Here is a 15758-nt window from a genome sequence, read left to right on the forward strand (position 1 = left end):
AAAAATAAAAGAGGGAGAAAGGGAAGGGCAAAAGGCGGGAGAGAGGGAAAAGGGTATCGAGGGGAGAGGAAAAGGAGAAAGACAAAACAGCAAAAAGGAGGGAGAGAGGGAAGAGCAAAAAAGAAAAGAGGGAGAGAGGGAAGAGCAAACGAAGAAAGACAGGAGGGACAGAGAATAGCAAAAAGGAGAAACGAGGGAAAATAGCAAATAGGAGGGAGAGAGGGAAGAGCAAAAAGGGGAAGAGCAAAAGGAGAAAGGAGAGACATAGAATAGCAAAAAAGGAGAAAGAAGACAGAGAGGGAAGAGCATAAGGGAGAGAAAGGAGGAGTGGACGAGGAAGGGCAAGGAAGGAGAGAAAAGAGGGAGGGTGGGGAGGAAGAGCAAAGAAGAAGACCTAGAAAAGGGCATCGAGAAGAGGAAGAGGAGAAAAGGGAAAGGAGGAGAGGAGCGGAGGTGGGGAAAGCAGGAGGGGGAGGAGGGATCGCGCCTGGAGCGAGCCCAGCCCGGGAGGGGCGGGGCAGGGCGGGAGGGGCAGGAGCGGGAGGCTCGCACCGGGGGCTTGTGGGTAACGGGGGCCGCGGCGGCCGGAGCCGGAGCCGGGAAGCCCGCACTGGGCGTGTGAGGGCTAGTGTGAAGAGGGGACGGAGGAGCGTGCGAGGCGCCGAGCGGCGGCGGGGCGACTATGGGACCGGAGCGGCGGCAGCGGCGGCAGCGGCGGCAGCAGCAGAGGCTGCAGCAGCGGCAGCGGCGGCCGTAGCTGCCCCAGCCGCGGTGCGAGCGGCGCTCCGAGCGGCGGCAACAGAAGCGGCCTCCCGGCCGGCCCCGTCCTGTCCCGTCCCGCCTGGGAAGGACCGGGACGGCAGCAGCAGCGCCGGCGGCTCCACTTCCCTCCGCCCCCCCGGGAGCGACGCCTGGAGCGGGACGAGCCCGGGTTCTGTCCCGTGGATGTTGGCGCGGCCGGGCGGCAGTCCAGGAGACGGCCCGTGAGGCAGGGAGCGGCCCCGAGCCCGAGCCCGGCCGGTCCAGGCCGAGCCCCTCGCTTGCAGCGTCTGGGCGGCGCTAGGCCCCGGCGAGGGGGGGGTGGCCCCGAGCCCCGAGCCCTGGAGGCGGGAGCAGGATGAGCCAGCCGCCGGCCGAGAAAATGTCTGGCCGCACGGAGGTGGTGCCGTGGAACTGGGCCTTCGGGAACCGTCAGCGGCTGCTGGAGGCCTTACTCTGGGACCCCCGCTCTCCCATCTACGTGGAGAGCCTCCTGGTGAGGGGGCCGCGGGCGGGGAGGGGGCTGCTGCAGCTTTGTCTCGGCCGGGGCCTGGACGCTCCTCGGGCCGCCTGTGCCCGTCCCCAGACAGACGACCCCCCCGCCCCCGACCCCTCCTCTGCCTTTCGGTGCCTGTCTCCTCGCCCCACCCTATCCTGCTGCCATTCCTCCCCCTCCCCGCTGCCTAGGACCCGTCTCTTCCCTGCCCCCTTCCCCGTCTGAAAATGGGGACCCTCATTTTAGCTTCCCACTTACTCCACCCTCCACTGCCTGAAATCACATTAGGGACCCTAGTTTTACTCCACCCTTAGCCCTTGCCCCCACCTCCAGGCTGAAAATTGGAACCCTCATTTAGACGCCCCCACCCCACACCTCCACTCCGTATTCCATCACCTCCTCCGCTGTCTGAAAATGGGGACCTGTTTAGGCACTCTTTTACTTTGTCTCCCTCCTACCTCTCACCTCCATATCATTTGTTCCCAGGGCTATGCGGGGGGTGGGGGGACTCTCGTCAAAGCCATATCTCTTTGGAAATGAGGATGGAAGTGTCAGGGTACCCCCTTCCTCGCCATCAAAGACTGGAGCCTCACACCAGCTGAGGAATAGGGAACACACGGAACAGTTTGGGGCTGGGGTAAGGGACTCGTGTCTCCAGGTTAAGGAGACTCCTTAAGCCCTTCCCTAGTTCCAATTGGGAATGTATAGGTTATATGACTGAGATCGGCTCTTCCCCCGTCCCACCCTGCCCTCCGCCCCCTTCCTTTAGTCCTGTTTACTTCCCCTTTTCCCCAACCAACTTTCTGTTGGATCACAGGAAGGTAAAAGTCATAAACGTTTTTCTGCATCTCTAAACATCCTGTAGTGTTAAAATAACCTATTTTGAGTTTTCCCAACTTCAGAATGCCCTCACAATTGTTGCTCCAGACATTGAGAATCAATTTGAACTGTAGAATGGACGTATTCTTCCTCCCTTCCCCCATCACTTTCCAAATGCACTAGACCCAGTTCCATATTAATAATCAAGTAAAGGCTGATGGTTGGCTCTTGAATCATCCAGGAAGGAGGGAACTTGCTTTTGAATTGAGTAATATAGAATTGATGGCATGATTCTTTCTTATTTTTGTTAAGATTAAAGATTGTGACAGTTTGTTATGAGTTTGAGGTGCTTATATGGGAAAGAATGTGGGCTTTATACCCTGGAGAGGAAAAGAATCAGAAAAAATCCTTTTGGATATTAGATTTTATCTCTCTGACTAGAATTAGAGGGTGTGATTTTTTGCTTTTTTTTCCTCCAAGGTCTCTGAAAATATTGGTGATATTAGTCTCAATTCAGAAGCGTGGTGACTACATCCTGAGGAAAACTGTTTCTCTTCCTCTTTCCTTTGACTGACTTCTTATTACAAGCAGTTACCCTTTGAGGCTGCTGGAGTCATTTGCAGAATGACTCAGTCCTATTTGTCCAAAGAGCTGGACCTGACCGAGCCACTTGTGTCTATCTATGCGGTGTGCTGGGTGTAGCGATCTGCTGCATTGTATCAGTAGTGTTTGAAGTTTTCATGTTTTCAGATTTTTGCTTGGGCTGCTAGACCATGTGACTTCGACAGGCTGGAGGAAGTGCTGGCTAGGAATAGGATAGACTACATAGGGGGCATGAGTTTTCCTAGGCTAGAGGGGAAAGAATTGTCTCTGGGCTGTACTCCCAGCATTTTCACTTTGGTATTTTGCTGGGAAAACTTTGACCTAAGGCCAGAAAGATCAGTTAAAAATAGTACAGCAAATCTGAAACTTTAATCAGGTTAATACTTAACCCCTGGCCAAAATCTTTTCACACTTTGCTTCATTTCTTGAGTCTTTAGAGATGATGATGATCATTGCTATTGGGCTGTTTTAAGGTTGGACGTAGGCAAATTTACACTAAGAAGATAATGCTGTGCCAAAAGATTTTAAATCACCTTAAAATGCTTATTTTTTTGGGAACAGGCCCTCGTGGTATCATCAGTTTTGGAGACAGAGCTTGTGTTCAGATTTCTTCTCCAACTCCTGCTTACCTGTATTTCCTTGGGGAAATGTTGGGTTTCAGTTTCTCATCTGTAAAATAAAGCGGTTGGACTAGATGGCCTTTGCAGTATTGTTCTTCTAAATATATGAAAAAGTACTTTACAGAATACGTTCTCCTTTGATCCTGATGACAACTCTGTAGGTTAGGGAGTATATTACCCCCGTTTTACAGAGAGATAAAGTACTTTGTCCAAGGTCACATAACTAATGTGGGACTGAGGGATTCAGTTCTAGGTCTAATGACTCCTTAGTCCATTCTCTTTTGCACTGCAACATGATGTTTGCATATTGTGTGCTGTTACTATTTATTAATTTGCCATTCAGTGTTTCTATCAGTGATGAAAAACTGCACTGGATACTATTTCATACTTTGGTTACTTTAGTTGAGTAAAATTAAATCTCTATAATGCTGTCTAATATCAAATTAAAGTTCTCCTGGAATGCTTTTTCTCCTTAGAACTAGAATTCGAGTTATTTTGAAATTTTAAGTGTTTACATTTTAGCCTTCTTTAGCAATATAGAATACTTGGTTTTAATTCAATGATCTGTATCAAATATAGAAAATTAAATGATGAAAAGGAATAATTGTTATAAGTTTATATTTTGAAGCATGTTTCTGTAGATACTGGTAGCTATTTTAAAGATCTGAAATTTTCAAATATGAAATACAGGCCAGATAAATTTTTTTCTCCCAGGGATATTTCCCACTTGAACATATGAAATCAGCTTTCTTTTTATGTTTTTCCTTTAGGTTTGTCACAGAAAGATGATGAATGTTTAGTTTTTAGTATAGAGAAAACTTGAAAGTAGTTTTCTGATGGATATAATATAAAACATGAAAGCAATAAATTCTACAGAGGAAATTTGAGAGAACCAAATAACCTTACTGATATTTTCCATCAAAATAGTTAACATGAAATTATCTGTGTATAAAAAATACTTGTGGCATTTTGGGAGGTGGGGCATGAAAATAAGCTTAATTTCCTATTTTGCTTCAAAATTTCCATTTCCTCCCTTCTATCCTACTCCCTACTTCCCACTACCCCTGCAGTGTTTATAGATTCTTTTAGTATATTTCAAACCCCAAAGGGTTCCATAGCCAAGTTAGTTTGGAAAACTTTTTACAAGACTCTAAAAATAAGGATTAATTATAAGTACAGAACAGATACACAGTGTTTTTTTTCCTGCTATGTGTATTTTCAGTATATGCTGCTAGTAGCTTGACTACTAGCTTGCCTTTAAAAAAATCAAGGAGATTTTTTTTCCGTTCACCCCCCTTTTTTTTTTGCAAGGGGGGAAGGCAGAGCAATTGGGGTTAAGTGACTTGCCCAAGGTCACACAGCTAGTAAGTGTATCAAGTGTCTGAGGTCGGATTTGAATTCAGGTCCTCCTGACTTCAGGGCCAGTGCTCTACTCATTGTACCAGGTAATTGCACCTGCGAATTTTTTGTTCTCTCCTAAGAAGAGTATTGTTTTATCGGCAATTTTAAAAATTAAATAATTTTGAATAAGTAATATTAATCTTATCAGAATTTATATCAAGACAACTAAAAAATCACCTAACAGTAGGCTGTATATCATCTGAAGGATAATACAAACCATAGTAGAGACCAAATTATTTTGTTGTTTTTTTCCTGGAGAGATTGGTTGCTTTATGCTAGACCTTAGATTCTAGAGCATGTTACTTGAATTTGAATCCTACCTTAGTCTCTTCCTAGCCATGTGACTTTGGGCAAGGTACTTAATCATTGAACCTCAATTTCCTAATCTGTAAAATAGGGATAATAATAGCACCTACTTCACAGGATTCTTATAAGGAACAAATGACATATCTAAAGCACTTTGCAACCTTAAAGTACTCTGTAAATGTTAGTGGTTGTTATTTAAACAATATGGTGAAGTTGTTTTTGCATGCAATTGAGAAATAAGATATATAGGGAATGGGGCATAGAAATCTGTCTTGCCCTACAAGAAAGTAAGGGGAAAGGGGATGGGGGGGAGTGGGGCGACAGAAAGGACGGCTGACTGGGGAATGGGGCAATTAGAATATATGCCATCTTGGAGTGGGGAGGAGGATAGAAATGGGGAGAAAATTTGTAATTCAAAATCTTGTGGAAATCAATGTTGAAAACTAAAATATTAAATAAATAATAAAATAAATTAAATAAAAATAATATAGTGTTGCTTGGAAATGAAGAAAAGGTTTCAAAATAATTCAGGCTATTGTAGTAAGGATGTGGGATAAAGATTTTTGATGGAGTTGTATGTCTGAAAAATATTTGTCTTATTTTTGTAGTATTTGTAGGATTTTATAGTCAACTTTTGGGGACAGACATGTTTCTTTGAGCAGTTTTGTTAGGATTTTATGCTGTTTTTCTAAAAAAGGAGCCAGGGTTCGGATTGGGAGGGTTCTTTGTTATCTTTTAGCTCTTAAATAATGGTTTAACAGTACTGTGAGAATGCTTTGGATGTGTATCAACCACATTGTGCATTTTTATGCTTCTTGGTGCTTAGATCTGTTATTTTGTGTTTATTAAATTATGAAAGGGAAGATTTATATGTATGAATAGAAAAACATTAAACACTATGTTCAAAGCACTGTGCAGATACAAATAGAAAAGTAAGAGAGTCCCTGCTTTCTGGGATCTCATAATTAATGGGAGAGAACAATTTCAGAAGGTTTCAGATGCATAGTCTTTAGTGTGCAGCAGCAAAGCAGATGGTAATGCCTCTTTGCAATTTCCACTGGTAAAATCGTATCAATTTCTGATGTTGAACCTTTTGACAGTACTAAAGACTTTGGTCATGAAGGCTTTGTTTTCTCGGTCTTTAGCAGCTGTGGCAACAGCATCCTCAGAAGTAGTTGTCAGGCCAAATCTTTATGGGGGTTACTTCTGTGGATATTGGCTATGGGGGCTGGCTTGAAAGCAGAATGCTGCCGTTCTCAGGACTCTTTGGATTTACCTGCCTGTCAGAGGCAGTTGCTGCACACTTGGTGGTAAGGTGTCTTTCTTCTTTTCAGTCTGTTCCCTTGAACGATAGCTTTGAGGCTTGGTCTAGAAGCAAGGTCTGCGTTGGGAGAGGAAGAACATAGTTATTCTCAAGGCTTACGGTCAGATCCTAAGTTATCTCCATCAGGGTCAGAGGGGAGGTAGTGTTTGAGATGGGAATGAGGTGACATACCTTCTCAGTACTAATGTTCTAAGAGGTTCGGGTGAAATAAATACCCACAGGGAGGACATAAAATCTGTATTTGCAGATGATAGTGTGTACTATCTTACTGGTTTACCATATGGATGGGATAAGCTAGCTCTATACACTTATTTTAGGGGTGAGGAATCTGAGAGCCAGAGAGGTTAAATGACTTCCTTTTGGTCACTCAGGAAGGAAGTGGCAGAGACAGGAGTTGAAACCAGGTTTCTCCAAATCTAGGACTCCAGATTCAGTGCTCTTTCCACTATCTTATTTCTTGCTAAAAATACATTTATTAGGCAGTTTGCAATCTCTGCTTATATAGTAGAATTCTGTAAATCATCCAAGTTAGGATAACTGCTGCAGTTCTTGTTTCCTAATTCGTCTCATCTCTTTCAGCTTTAGGGGTTCATGTCACTGAATTAGGCATTTGCAGTTCAAAACAAATGCAAGATTTTCCCTTCTACCCTCCAAAAGCAATTAAAAATTCCTACTTGCATTAGAAATCTCTTATTAGAATCCTCAAAGAATTGAAAATAAATCTTTTTATGTGAACGTTGGACAGGGTCGTGTGAAGAGTTGTAGAATCATAGAATTAAGAGTTGTAATGAACTCATACTCTTTGTACAGTATGGGAATTGGATCAGTGTTGAATGTTTTTCTTGATGTACTGTTTTAGTTTAATCCTAATCTTTTTTACTCTCATTAAAAGAGATAATGGGTCTGGCTTTCCAATAGCTATGTTTCTCCTTCCATATCTCTGCAGCAACATGGTGCTATGCTACAGAGGTAACAGTTCATGCATAGTAATTGCTATCAATTTTCTCGTGCCCATCTGGAGAAAATAAAATCTGGGGTTATAGAAGATAGTGTGTGCTGTTTTCTTGGTTGACCTTAAGCACTTTCTCAGATGTAACTTCTTTAGTGCCTTCTGATCTGAGAATTCCTGGAAAAACATATTCATTTGTTCCTTGCTTTCTACTCTCCGTTGAGAAAGACCAAATCTTTTCCACAGGTTATTATTCACATTAATTTAAAAAACTTATTATTAGCATAGAACAATATGGTATGATGTACAAGACAATGGGTACTGTCTCCTAGTTGTCAAATAGCTGGAGGTATCAAAAATTTGGGGGTCATGAGGCTGTAAAAGGGAGAACCCTAGGATACATGCATCTCCACCCAGTTACAAGCTAGTTTTCTAGTAACCTTAATTCTGAAATATAGTTATGCCAAAGTATAAATTGACAGCAGTCAGTTTTAGATGAGTTGGGAAGGGATGTGTCTGAAAGAATTTCAAAGTATTTATAAAGCCAGCTGTAGAGATAAGCTGTCTTATAGTTTTCACCGTTGAAGGTAGTACTGTTGCATCTTTTGCTTGCCCCTACCCCAACCTTCATAGAATTATAGATTGTGCAAGGGACCTTAAGTCATGTAGACCAACTTCCTTATTTTACAGATGAGGAAAATGAGGCCCAGAGAGGTTAAGTGACTTGTAAAGTTCACACAAATACTAGGTGACTGAGAATGGAGGATACCAATATTAGTATTTTTTCCACCACCTCTTGTTGACGTGTCAGTTCTGCTATCCTTATGTGTTTGTCACTCACCCCTTGCTTGAAGTTGGAGCTGCCAAGTATCAGAAGCCGTTAGAGAAAAATAATTTTTATCTAGGTTTTCCTAAGCCCATGGATATGATCTAAAGGTCAAATTCATATTCTAAATGGCACACTACGATATAGTGAGTGTGGGTTAGGGTGAAATGTGCCTCTTTTTATTTTTTTAAACCAGCTTTCCTAGTCAGTTGCTCGAACAACCTGGTAAACATTCTTACCACTTCTGAGCTTTCTTGAATGAAATAGACTGGGAGAAAGAGAGGATTTGTATTCTTTTTTAGCTGTTGTGTGTTTAAGTACTTGTGCATGCACCCAGTTTATACACATTCACATCCACGTACTTTCTCCATTGTTAGAGTTGTTTCTGTTTTGGGAGTTCACACTGGCTGTAACACCCATACATACCTGGGAACACAAAATATGCTTCTGAAAGCTTAGGTCATTTTTTAAAATTGAGATGTAACAAACCCAGTCTTTTGTAGACAAGTCATTCCAAAGAAGAATTTAACTTAACTTCACATTTTTGCTTGGGTGCCTTTGTTTGCTTTGAATGGTGTGTAGACAAAGACTTTATGCATAGGTATTTTTCATGTGTGTAAGTTAATGGGAACATTACTTTTGAGGTACCTTAAAATCAGTTGTTCTTGGATTGAGTTGAAATCTGCATCCTCATAGTTTCTTTAGGGCTGAAAGAGACCTTAGAGTTTTTATCTAGTCCAGTTCTTTCCGTGTAGGCTTAGGCCTAGATAGGTTAAATGATTGCCTTAAGTCACTCACTTCAACTGATTGCTTCAATTTTTTTCTTCTGGAGCAACATTCAGTAAACTTGTTAATTTCTTTCTTTCTTTTTTTGGGGGGAGGAGCGGGGCGATTGGGGTTAAGTGACTTGCCCACGGTCACATAGCTAGTAAGTGTATCAAATGTCTGAGGTGGAATTTGAACTCAGGTCCTCCTGACTCCAGGGCCAGTGCTCTACTCACTGTGCCACCTAGCTGCCCCAAACTTGTTACTTCTATGTAATAGCTTTTCAATCATTTAGAAATAGCTATTTCCCCATAGTTTTCTTTTCTTGGCAAAACGCATTTAAAAAACAAAATAACATTGTCTGGTATAGTTTCCAAACTTTTTGCCATTTGTGATCATCCTTAAATTCACTGTACTTTGTCACTATTTTTGTGAAGCTAATGATGATAATAACTACTAGTGTTTGTATAGTGCTTTAAGGCTTGCCAATATCCACATCACAATAATCCTGTGAGGCACAGTCTATTACTAGCTCCATTTTGCAGATGAAGAAATAGGTTTATTAGAGAAGTGAAGTGACTTTGCCAGGTTAATACAACTAAATGTGTGTCTGAGTTACAATTTGAATTCAGGCCTTTCTGACTCCAAAGCTAGTATTCTTATCCACTATGCCACCTAGCTGAATGTAATACTTCAGTTTAGTCTGATTAGCTCAGAGTATAAATCCTATTTCCCATGATTTAGATCTGTTAACTCTAAGTGACATAGGATATCTCTTTCTTAGCTACTGTATTGCACTATCTCTCACATTAAGCCTATTGTCAAGTAAATTTTTTTTTTAATATGAAAAGCAGATCTTGGCTATTCTAGGCCAGATCTTTCTTATCTTAGGTTTCTTTGATTCTTTGAACCTAATGCATAGCTTTACATTTATCACATTTCATCCCAACTGGATAAGATCATTTTGGGTCTTTATTCTCATACCTTTGTATCACCTGCAAATTTGATAGGTATATCCTCATTTTTAAATAACTGATAAAATGCTTTAGGTACTGAGGCAGAATATTGTGGCATTCTTTTCAACTTAATTTCAAACCATGAGTGAAAAACCTTGTGGGTAACATCGTTCAACCAGCTGTAGATACATCTAACAATCTTTTTTCCCAGCTGTCATTTTATCATCTTGTCTATAGGAATATCATAAAAGATTTTATTATAAGCTTTGTTACAAGCACGATGAACTATGTATTTAGCATTCCCTTTTTTCTGTCAGTCTAGGAATATTGTCAAAAAAGGAAATTGAATTAGTTGGGTATGACTTATTCATGGTGAAAAATGAATAATTCATAATCTTAGTGATCACTTTAAAGTGCTATATTAATATTATTTTGAGAGCCTAGCATGATTGAGTAGAATGAGCACTGGCTCAGGCTAGTTCAAAAGACCTAGAATTAAATCCTTCCACTATCATTGTGTTTTTGGACAAGTCACAACCTTTGTGAGCCTCGGTTTCCATAACTATGAATGTGTATATTGTGTGTATGTGTGTTTGTCTATATGTATTTCTTGTCTTACAGAACATAGTGGCAGGCTGTTCGTTGTTTTCATTGAGGACAAGATTGGGGCAAGTGGCGTAAATGGCAACACGGCATCAGTCAATCAGCAAGCATTTATTTTTGTTATTAAATTGTTTTCATTGTATCAGACTCTTTATGACCCCATTTGGAATTTTCTTGGCAAAGATATTGTGGTGGTTTGCCATTTCTTTCTCCAGCTCATTTGACAGATGAGGAAACTGAGGCAAACAGGGTTAAGTGACTTGCCTAGGGTCACATAGCTAATAAGTGTATGAAGTTGGATTCCACTCAAGTCTTTCTTACTGCAGGCTGACCCTTTATCCACTGAGACACCCAGCTGCTCTTATTCCAGATATGGGAAACAACTCGCTCAAAGGCTTAGACATGAGACACACAGTTGACTTGGAGCCACTTGGAGTCAAAAGACCTGAGTTTTGAATCCTTACTGATAAGCCTGTTGGTCAGAGAAAAGTCACTTTGCCTTTATTTAATTTTGGCACTTCTGGTGGTCAAACGTTATTGAACTCAGTGTGCTAGATGCTGGGAATGCAGAGGCAAAAATGAAAACAGTTCCTGACGTTAAGCAGTTTATGTTATTCAGATACACATAAAGTGTGTACATAAACAGATGTACACACATGTTGTTTTTTGTTGTCCTTCCCATGTTCTAAGACAACCAAAATGACATCAATGTTGGGATCAATGTATGGTGTGTTTGTCTATGGCTCTACTGCAAATTGGGCATAGTTTGAATGAACATTCAAAATGGAAACGTCTCTAAATTTGCACATCTCACATTTCTTTCTTTTTTAAAAAATTAATTTATCACATTTCTTTTAAACTACTTTTATTCTGTTTTGCTAATAGAGCACAGAATCTTTTTCGACGCATGCAATCCGTGCTAAATGATCCTGTGCCAGTGTCTCCCATGTCTCACAATCAGTTCCAGAGCTTTTTAGGGAGACTTTGTATTGCTTCTTCTGACTTCGTGTGAGCATCTTGGCATTCAAACCATGTGGCCAGTTCATCGGAGTTGTACTTTCTGTAATAGAGTTTGCATGCTTGGTAGTTGGGCTGGAGAAAGGACTTGAGAGTATGACGCCTTACCAGGTGGTCTTCGCAATCTTCACACACACGTATAAATAAAAGCCTCACTTAACACTAATAATAATGATGGCTAACATTTATGTAGGTGCTGTGTGCCAAGCACTTTACAACTATCATCCCATTTTATCTCACAACAACCCTGGGAGGGAGATGCTATTATTATTTGCATTTTACCTACAGGAAACTGAGGCAAACAACGGTTAAGTGACTTGTTCAGGGTCACACAGATACAAAGTTTCTGAGGCCAGATTTGAACTCAGGAAGATGAGTCTTTCTGACGCCAGGCCCTGTACTATATCTACTTTGCCATCTAGCTGCCTGAAAAAGTGCATTAGAGAAGTAATAACAGTGCCATGCGGATTAGGGTGCAGAAGGAAGTAGGGAAGGATCCTTTCTGGTTGAAATGATCAGGGAAGGAAGGACTTGGAGGCACCAGTATTTAAGCTTGGCCTTGAAGAAGCAACACAGACTGGGAAGGCCATTCTAGATATAATAAGGAGTAGGGGTATGCGTTCTATTGCTGGAAAGAGTGGCTGGGGATGTTAATTTGAATACAGTGAGTTTAGCAGGTGGGATATGGATGTCAGGCTATAGATGGAGTTAAAATCTGGTGTTTGAAGAGGTCAGGCTAGCTAGGCAAGGGGTGAATTTGAGTAGGGAGAATGTTGAGTTAGGGTAGGGTGAATTTGGACTGGGATAAATTTGGGTGGGAAAGGTAAAAGGATGTAGAGATATTTTCTGCACTGTACCAAAGACTTCTTGGGAAAGACTTAACCCATTGATACTTTGGAGGGGACTTTTATCTAGTGTCAGATAACGTTTATCATTTTATCAAGGGAATTCTCAGGTTTTCGACCCTGTAGTTCCTCCTCTTGCTGCCTCTTTTGAATAATGTTGCATCAGTGCAATTGTTTCATGAGTGCCTCAGGACAAATAGAATACAGAAAGTAAATATGTCCATAGGATTAAATGTTGTTAAAGAAGAATAGTAGTAAAAATAAGTTTTGATCAGAACCTTCCACTGCTATGTTCTACTACTACCCTTTGAAACCTAGTCTTATGTTACCATCTCCACTTGGAGGGCCTATTACTGAATTATCTATTGGTCTTGATGATATTTACATAAAATTGTGCTATGCTATTTCAGGCTGCTAGGTGATACAGTGAATAGAGTGCATGGCCTGGAGTCAGGAAGACTCATCTTTCTGACTTCAAATCTGGCCTTGGACACTTACTAGCTGTGCAACTCTGGGTAGGTCACTTAACCCTGTTTGCCTCAGTTTCCTCATCTGTAAAATGACTTGGAGAAGGAATTGGCAAACTACTGCAATATCTTTGCCAAAAAAAAGCCCAAAAAACCCAAATGAGGTCACAAAGAGTGGGACATGACTGAAACAACTGAACCACAAACGTATTTTGATAGTGTTGTTGTAGGTTTTATGAATTGTAGTTATTTCTCAGCTGACTAATGATATTGCATTGCTTTAAACTTCATCATTCAGATGTTTGAGTTGTTTGCATCTATTTTTCTCCTTCCTTTTTCTCTTCTAATTTTCTGTCCCACATATGAATTGGGAAACAGCTTTTGAAGTTGTTTACATAACTTGTGAAGACTTTAATAAAGTAGCATCAATATTTTGATACACCATTTATTCAGTCAGCAAACATTTATTAAGCACCTACTACTTGCCAGGAATTGTGCCAGGCTCTGGCAATACAAAAAGAGGTAAAAGACAGTCACTGCCCTTAAGGAGCTTACAGTCAGTCTAATGAGGAGCTTACACCAATGAAATATTTAACTTAAATATGAATTTTTACATTAAATTTACTTCTCCCATGTTATTTCTTGTGTAGATTTGCCTATAAATAAATAGGTAGGATATACGAGAGATATGTGATGACAGTTTCTTTGAGAGAAATGAGATTCACCTTGAATACTTAATTAGAGGTTGACTGGGGAGAGTTGAAATCTATCTGAAGAAATGAAAAAGTAGTTAGGATTTTCAGTAAACATATTCAAAATTTGAAACAACATTGAAGTTAATTTTTGAAAATTCTACTTGCACATTTTAATCATAAAATTTATTACAAACCCAATGATAACATTTTAAAAAAATCTAATTTTGTTGATACCTTTTGCTTTTATAGTTCCTTCATTTCTAATATATTTTACCCATCCTTTTTCTAGTAAGCCATTCTGTGTAACAAAGTTTTAAGAAAGAAATAAAAAACCATTCAGCAAATCCAATCAATACAGCAACTGTGTCAGATGGTATATGTAGTAGTCTGTACCTATAGTTCGCCACCTCTGCAAATGGAGGGAGGTGCACTTTTTTTTTATGAATTGCATCTCTGAAAGTTTGTGGCAAATTATTGATTATCTTTTTCCCTATAAACAGTAGATCTAATAGCACTGAATTCCAAGGGATGCAAATATGATCACAGGATCATATTAAATTTTCTTTAAAGTTGGAGGCAACCTTGGTAGTCATCTAGTCAATCTCCCTCATTTTACAAATGAGGAAATTGAGATCCCAAGTTGAATAAGTAGCTTCCCCAAGGTCACAGCTATAATAAGTGGTAGAGCTGGGATTTAAACTCAAGTTCTTTGACTCTAATATCAATATCCTTTCTACTAGTTTCATTAAAATCCTAAATAATGGCAGGTAGCATGACTTAGTGAATAGAACACTAAGTCTGGGCATCAGGAAGATGTAGTTGAACCTACAGTTAGTTGACGTTGAAGTTCTACTATTGACCCAAACATACACACACACACACACACACACACACACACTCTCACTCACTTACTCACTCTCTATCTTTCTCTCTGAAATATAGAAACAATTTATTAAGGATTTTCATGGAAGACAAAATGATGGGAGGAATGAAATACAACATATAGAAAATTAATAAGCAAGATCCAAACCCCCAGAATTACCTATCCAACAACTTCCAGTCAAGAAATGGATAGTTGAGAAACAGACTTTGGAAAGTTTGCAGAGACATATATGCACTTCTCTAAAGTCTTACTACAACAGGCAAGCCTCCCAGTAAAAAGATAACTGGTTAACACAGTTTCTACTTCATTCCTACTTCTCAAATCAAGATAAGCCATTATTCACATTTAAAAAAAAATATAAACTTCTATGGATAGTACTCTAATCTGTGGACTCTTGGGCCTTTCCATTTTTGCCTTGAGGCTGAATTTTCTTTTATGTGTTTTCTCCTCCATTGAAGCATGAGCTCTTTGAGATCAGGGTCTATCTTTTTCCCTTTTTTTGGAAGGTGGAAGAAATTTTCTTTAATTCCAGGCAACTCTCTTTAGGATTCTGCTTGGCAGAATAGGTACCAGTCTCTACTTCTAGAGAGGTTCCTCACTAACAATACCCCATATCAATGAAAGTATCGAGTTTAAAAAGAAATCCTAAACAGCATCTCTATAAACATAAAAAAAGCATTATGGATTTCTTTTACATTTTATTTTTTAAAATGCAATAAAATAGTTAAGAAGCCACAGAAAATTGACTTGGAGCCAAAAGACCTGAGTTTGAATCCTTCCTGATGAGCTCATTCATCATAGCCAAGTCACTTCACATTTATGAGTTTTCCTCACATGTAAAGGAAGCAGTGTGGTGTATTGGAAAAAGTGTTGAACTTGGAGCCAGAAGTCCATTGTCTGAATCTGAGATCTAAGGCTTGCTGACTATGACCACTGGCAAGGCATTTAACCTCTTTGGACTTCAGTTTCCACATCAGTAAAATGAAAGGGTTGAACTAGATGACTTCTCATGTCCCTTCTAGTTGTGTAGACATATGACTCTAGGTCCTATAATTCTGTTTTTGAAGGGAATTGTTGGCTATTGCACTCACACTGCTGGCCCTGGCTCTATTCTGCAATTCAGCAGAACCCTTTAAACCCCAAAGAGAGGAGAAGAACTTTGCTTTGCCTCCATGTTCTCTTTTTGTGCTTTTGTTAGGCCTTATGCTTGGCTGCTACAGGAAATCCTATTTGCTTCTTGAAGCCAGAATTCCTTTCAAGGGTGTGACTTTGGGTACTGGCTAGCCAAAAGGATTCCAAATCCTCTAGGCACATTCAAAATTATGGAGGGAATGCCCTGGGTTACAGGGAAGTTGTCATGTACTCTGAAAAACTAGAGGAGGATTTCTGCAGCAGACGTATATCAGACTTAGGCTTTCCAGTCC

General features: G+C 40.4%; 1 protein-coding gene across 4 annotated transcripts in view; it reads left to right on the plus strand.

The window, feature by feature from the left end:
- Positions 1-797: 797 nt before the first annotated feature.
- Positions 798-15758, plus strand: part of ROCK2 (Rho associated coiled-coil containing protein kinase 2) — a 173844-nt gene continuing 158883 nt past the window's right edge. For 2 of the 4 annotated variants that reach the window (XM_036750187.1, XM_036750186.1), the window contains exon 1: positions 798-1255. In XM_036750187.1, the coding sequence (XP_036606082.1) occupies positions 1118-1255 (138 nt within the window). In that variant the 5' untranslated portion in view covers positions 798-1117. The remainder of the gene's footprint in view (positions 1256-15758) is intronic. The other 2 variants (XM_036750188.1, XM_036750189.1) reach the window with 2 other exon arrangements.

Source organism: Trichosurus vulpecula, chromosome 3 (assembly GCF_011100635.1).
Source record: "Trichosurus vulpecula isolate mTriVul1 chromosome 3, mTriVul1.pri, whole genome shotgun sequence".
NCBI lineage: Eukaryota > Metazoa > Chordata > Mammalia > Diprotodontia > Phalangeridae > Trichosurus > Trichosurus vulpecula.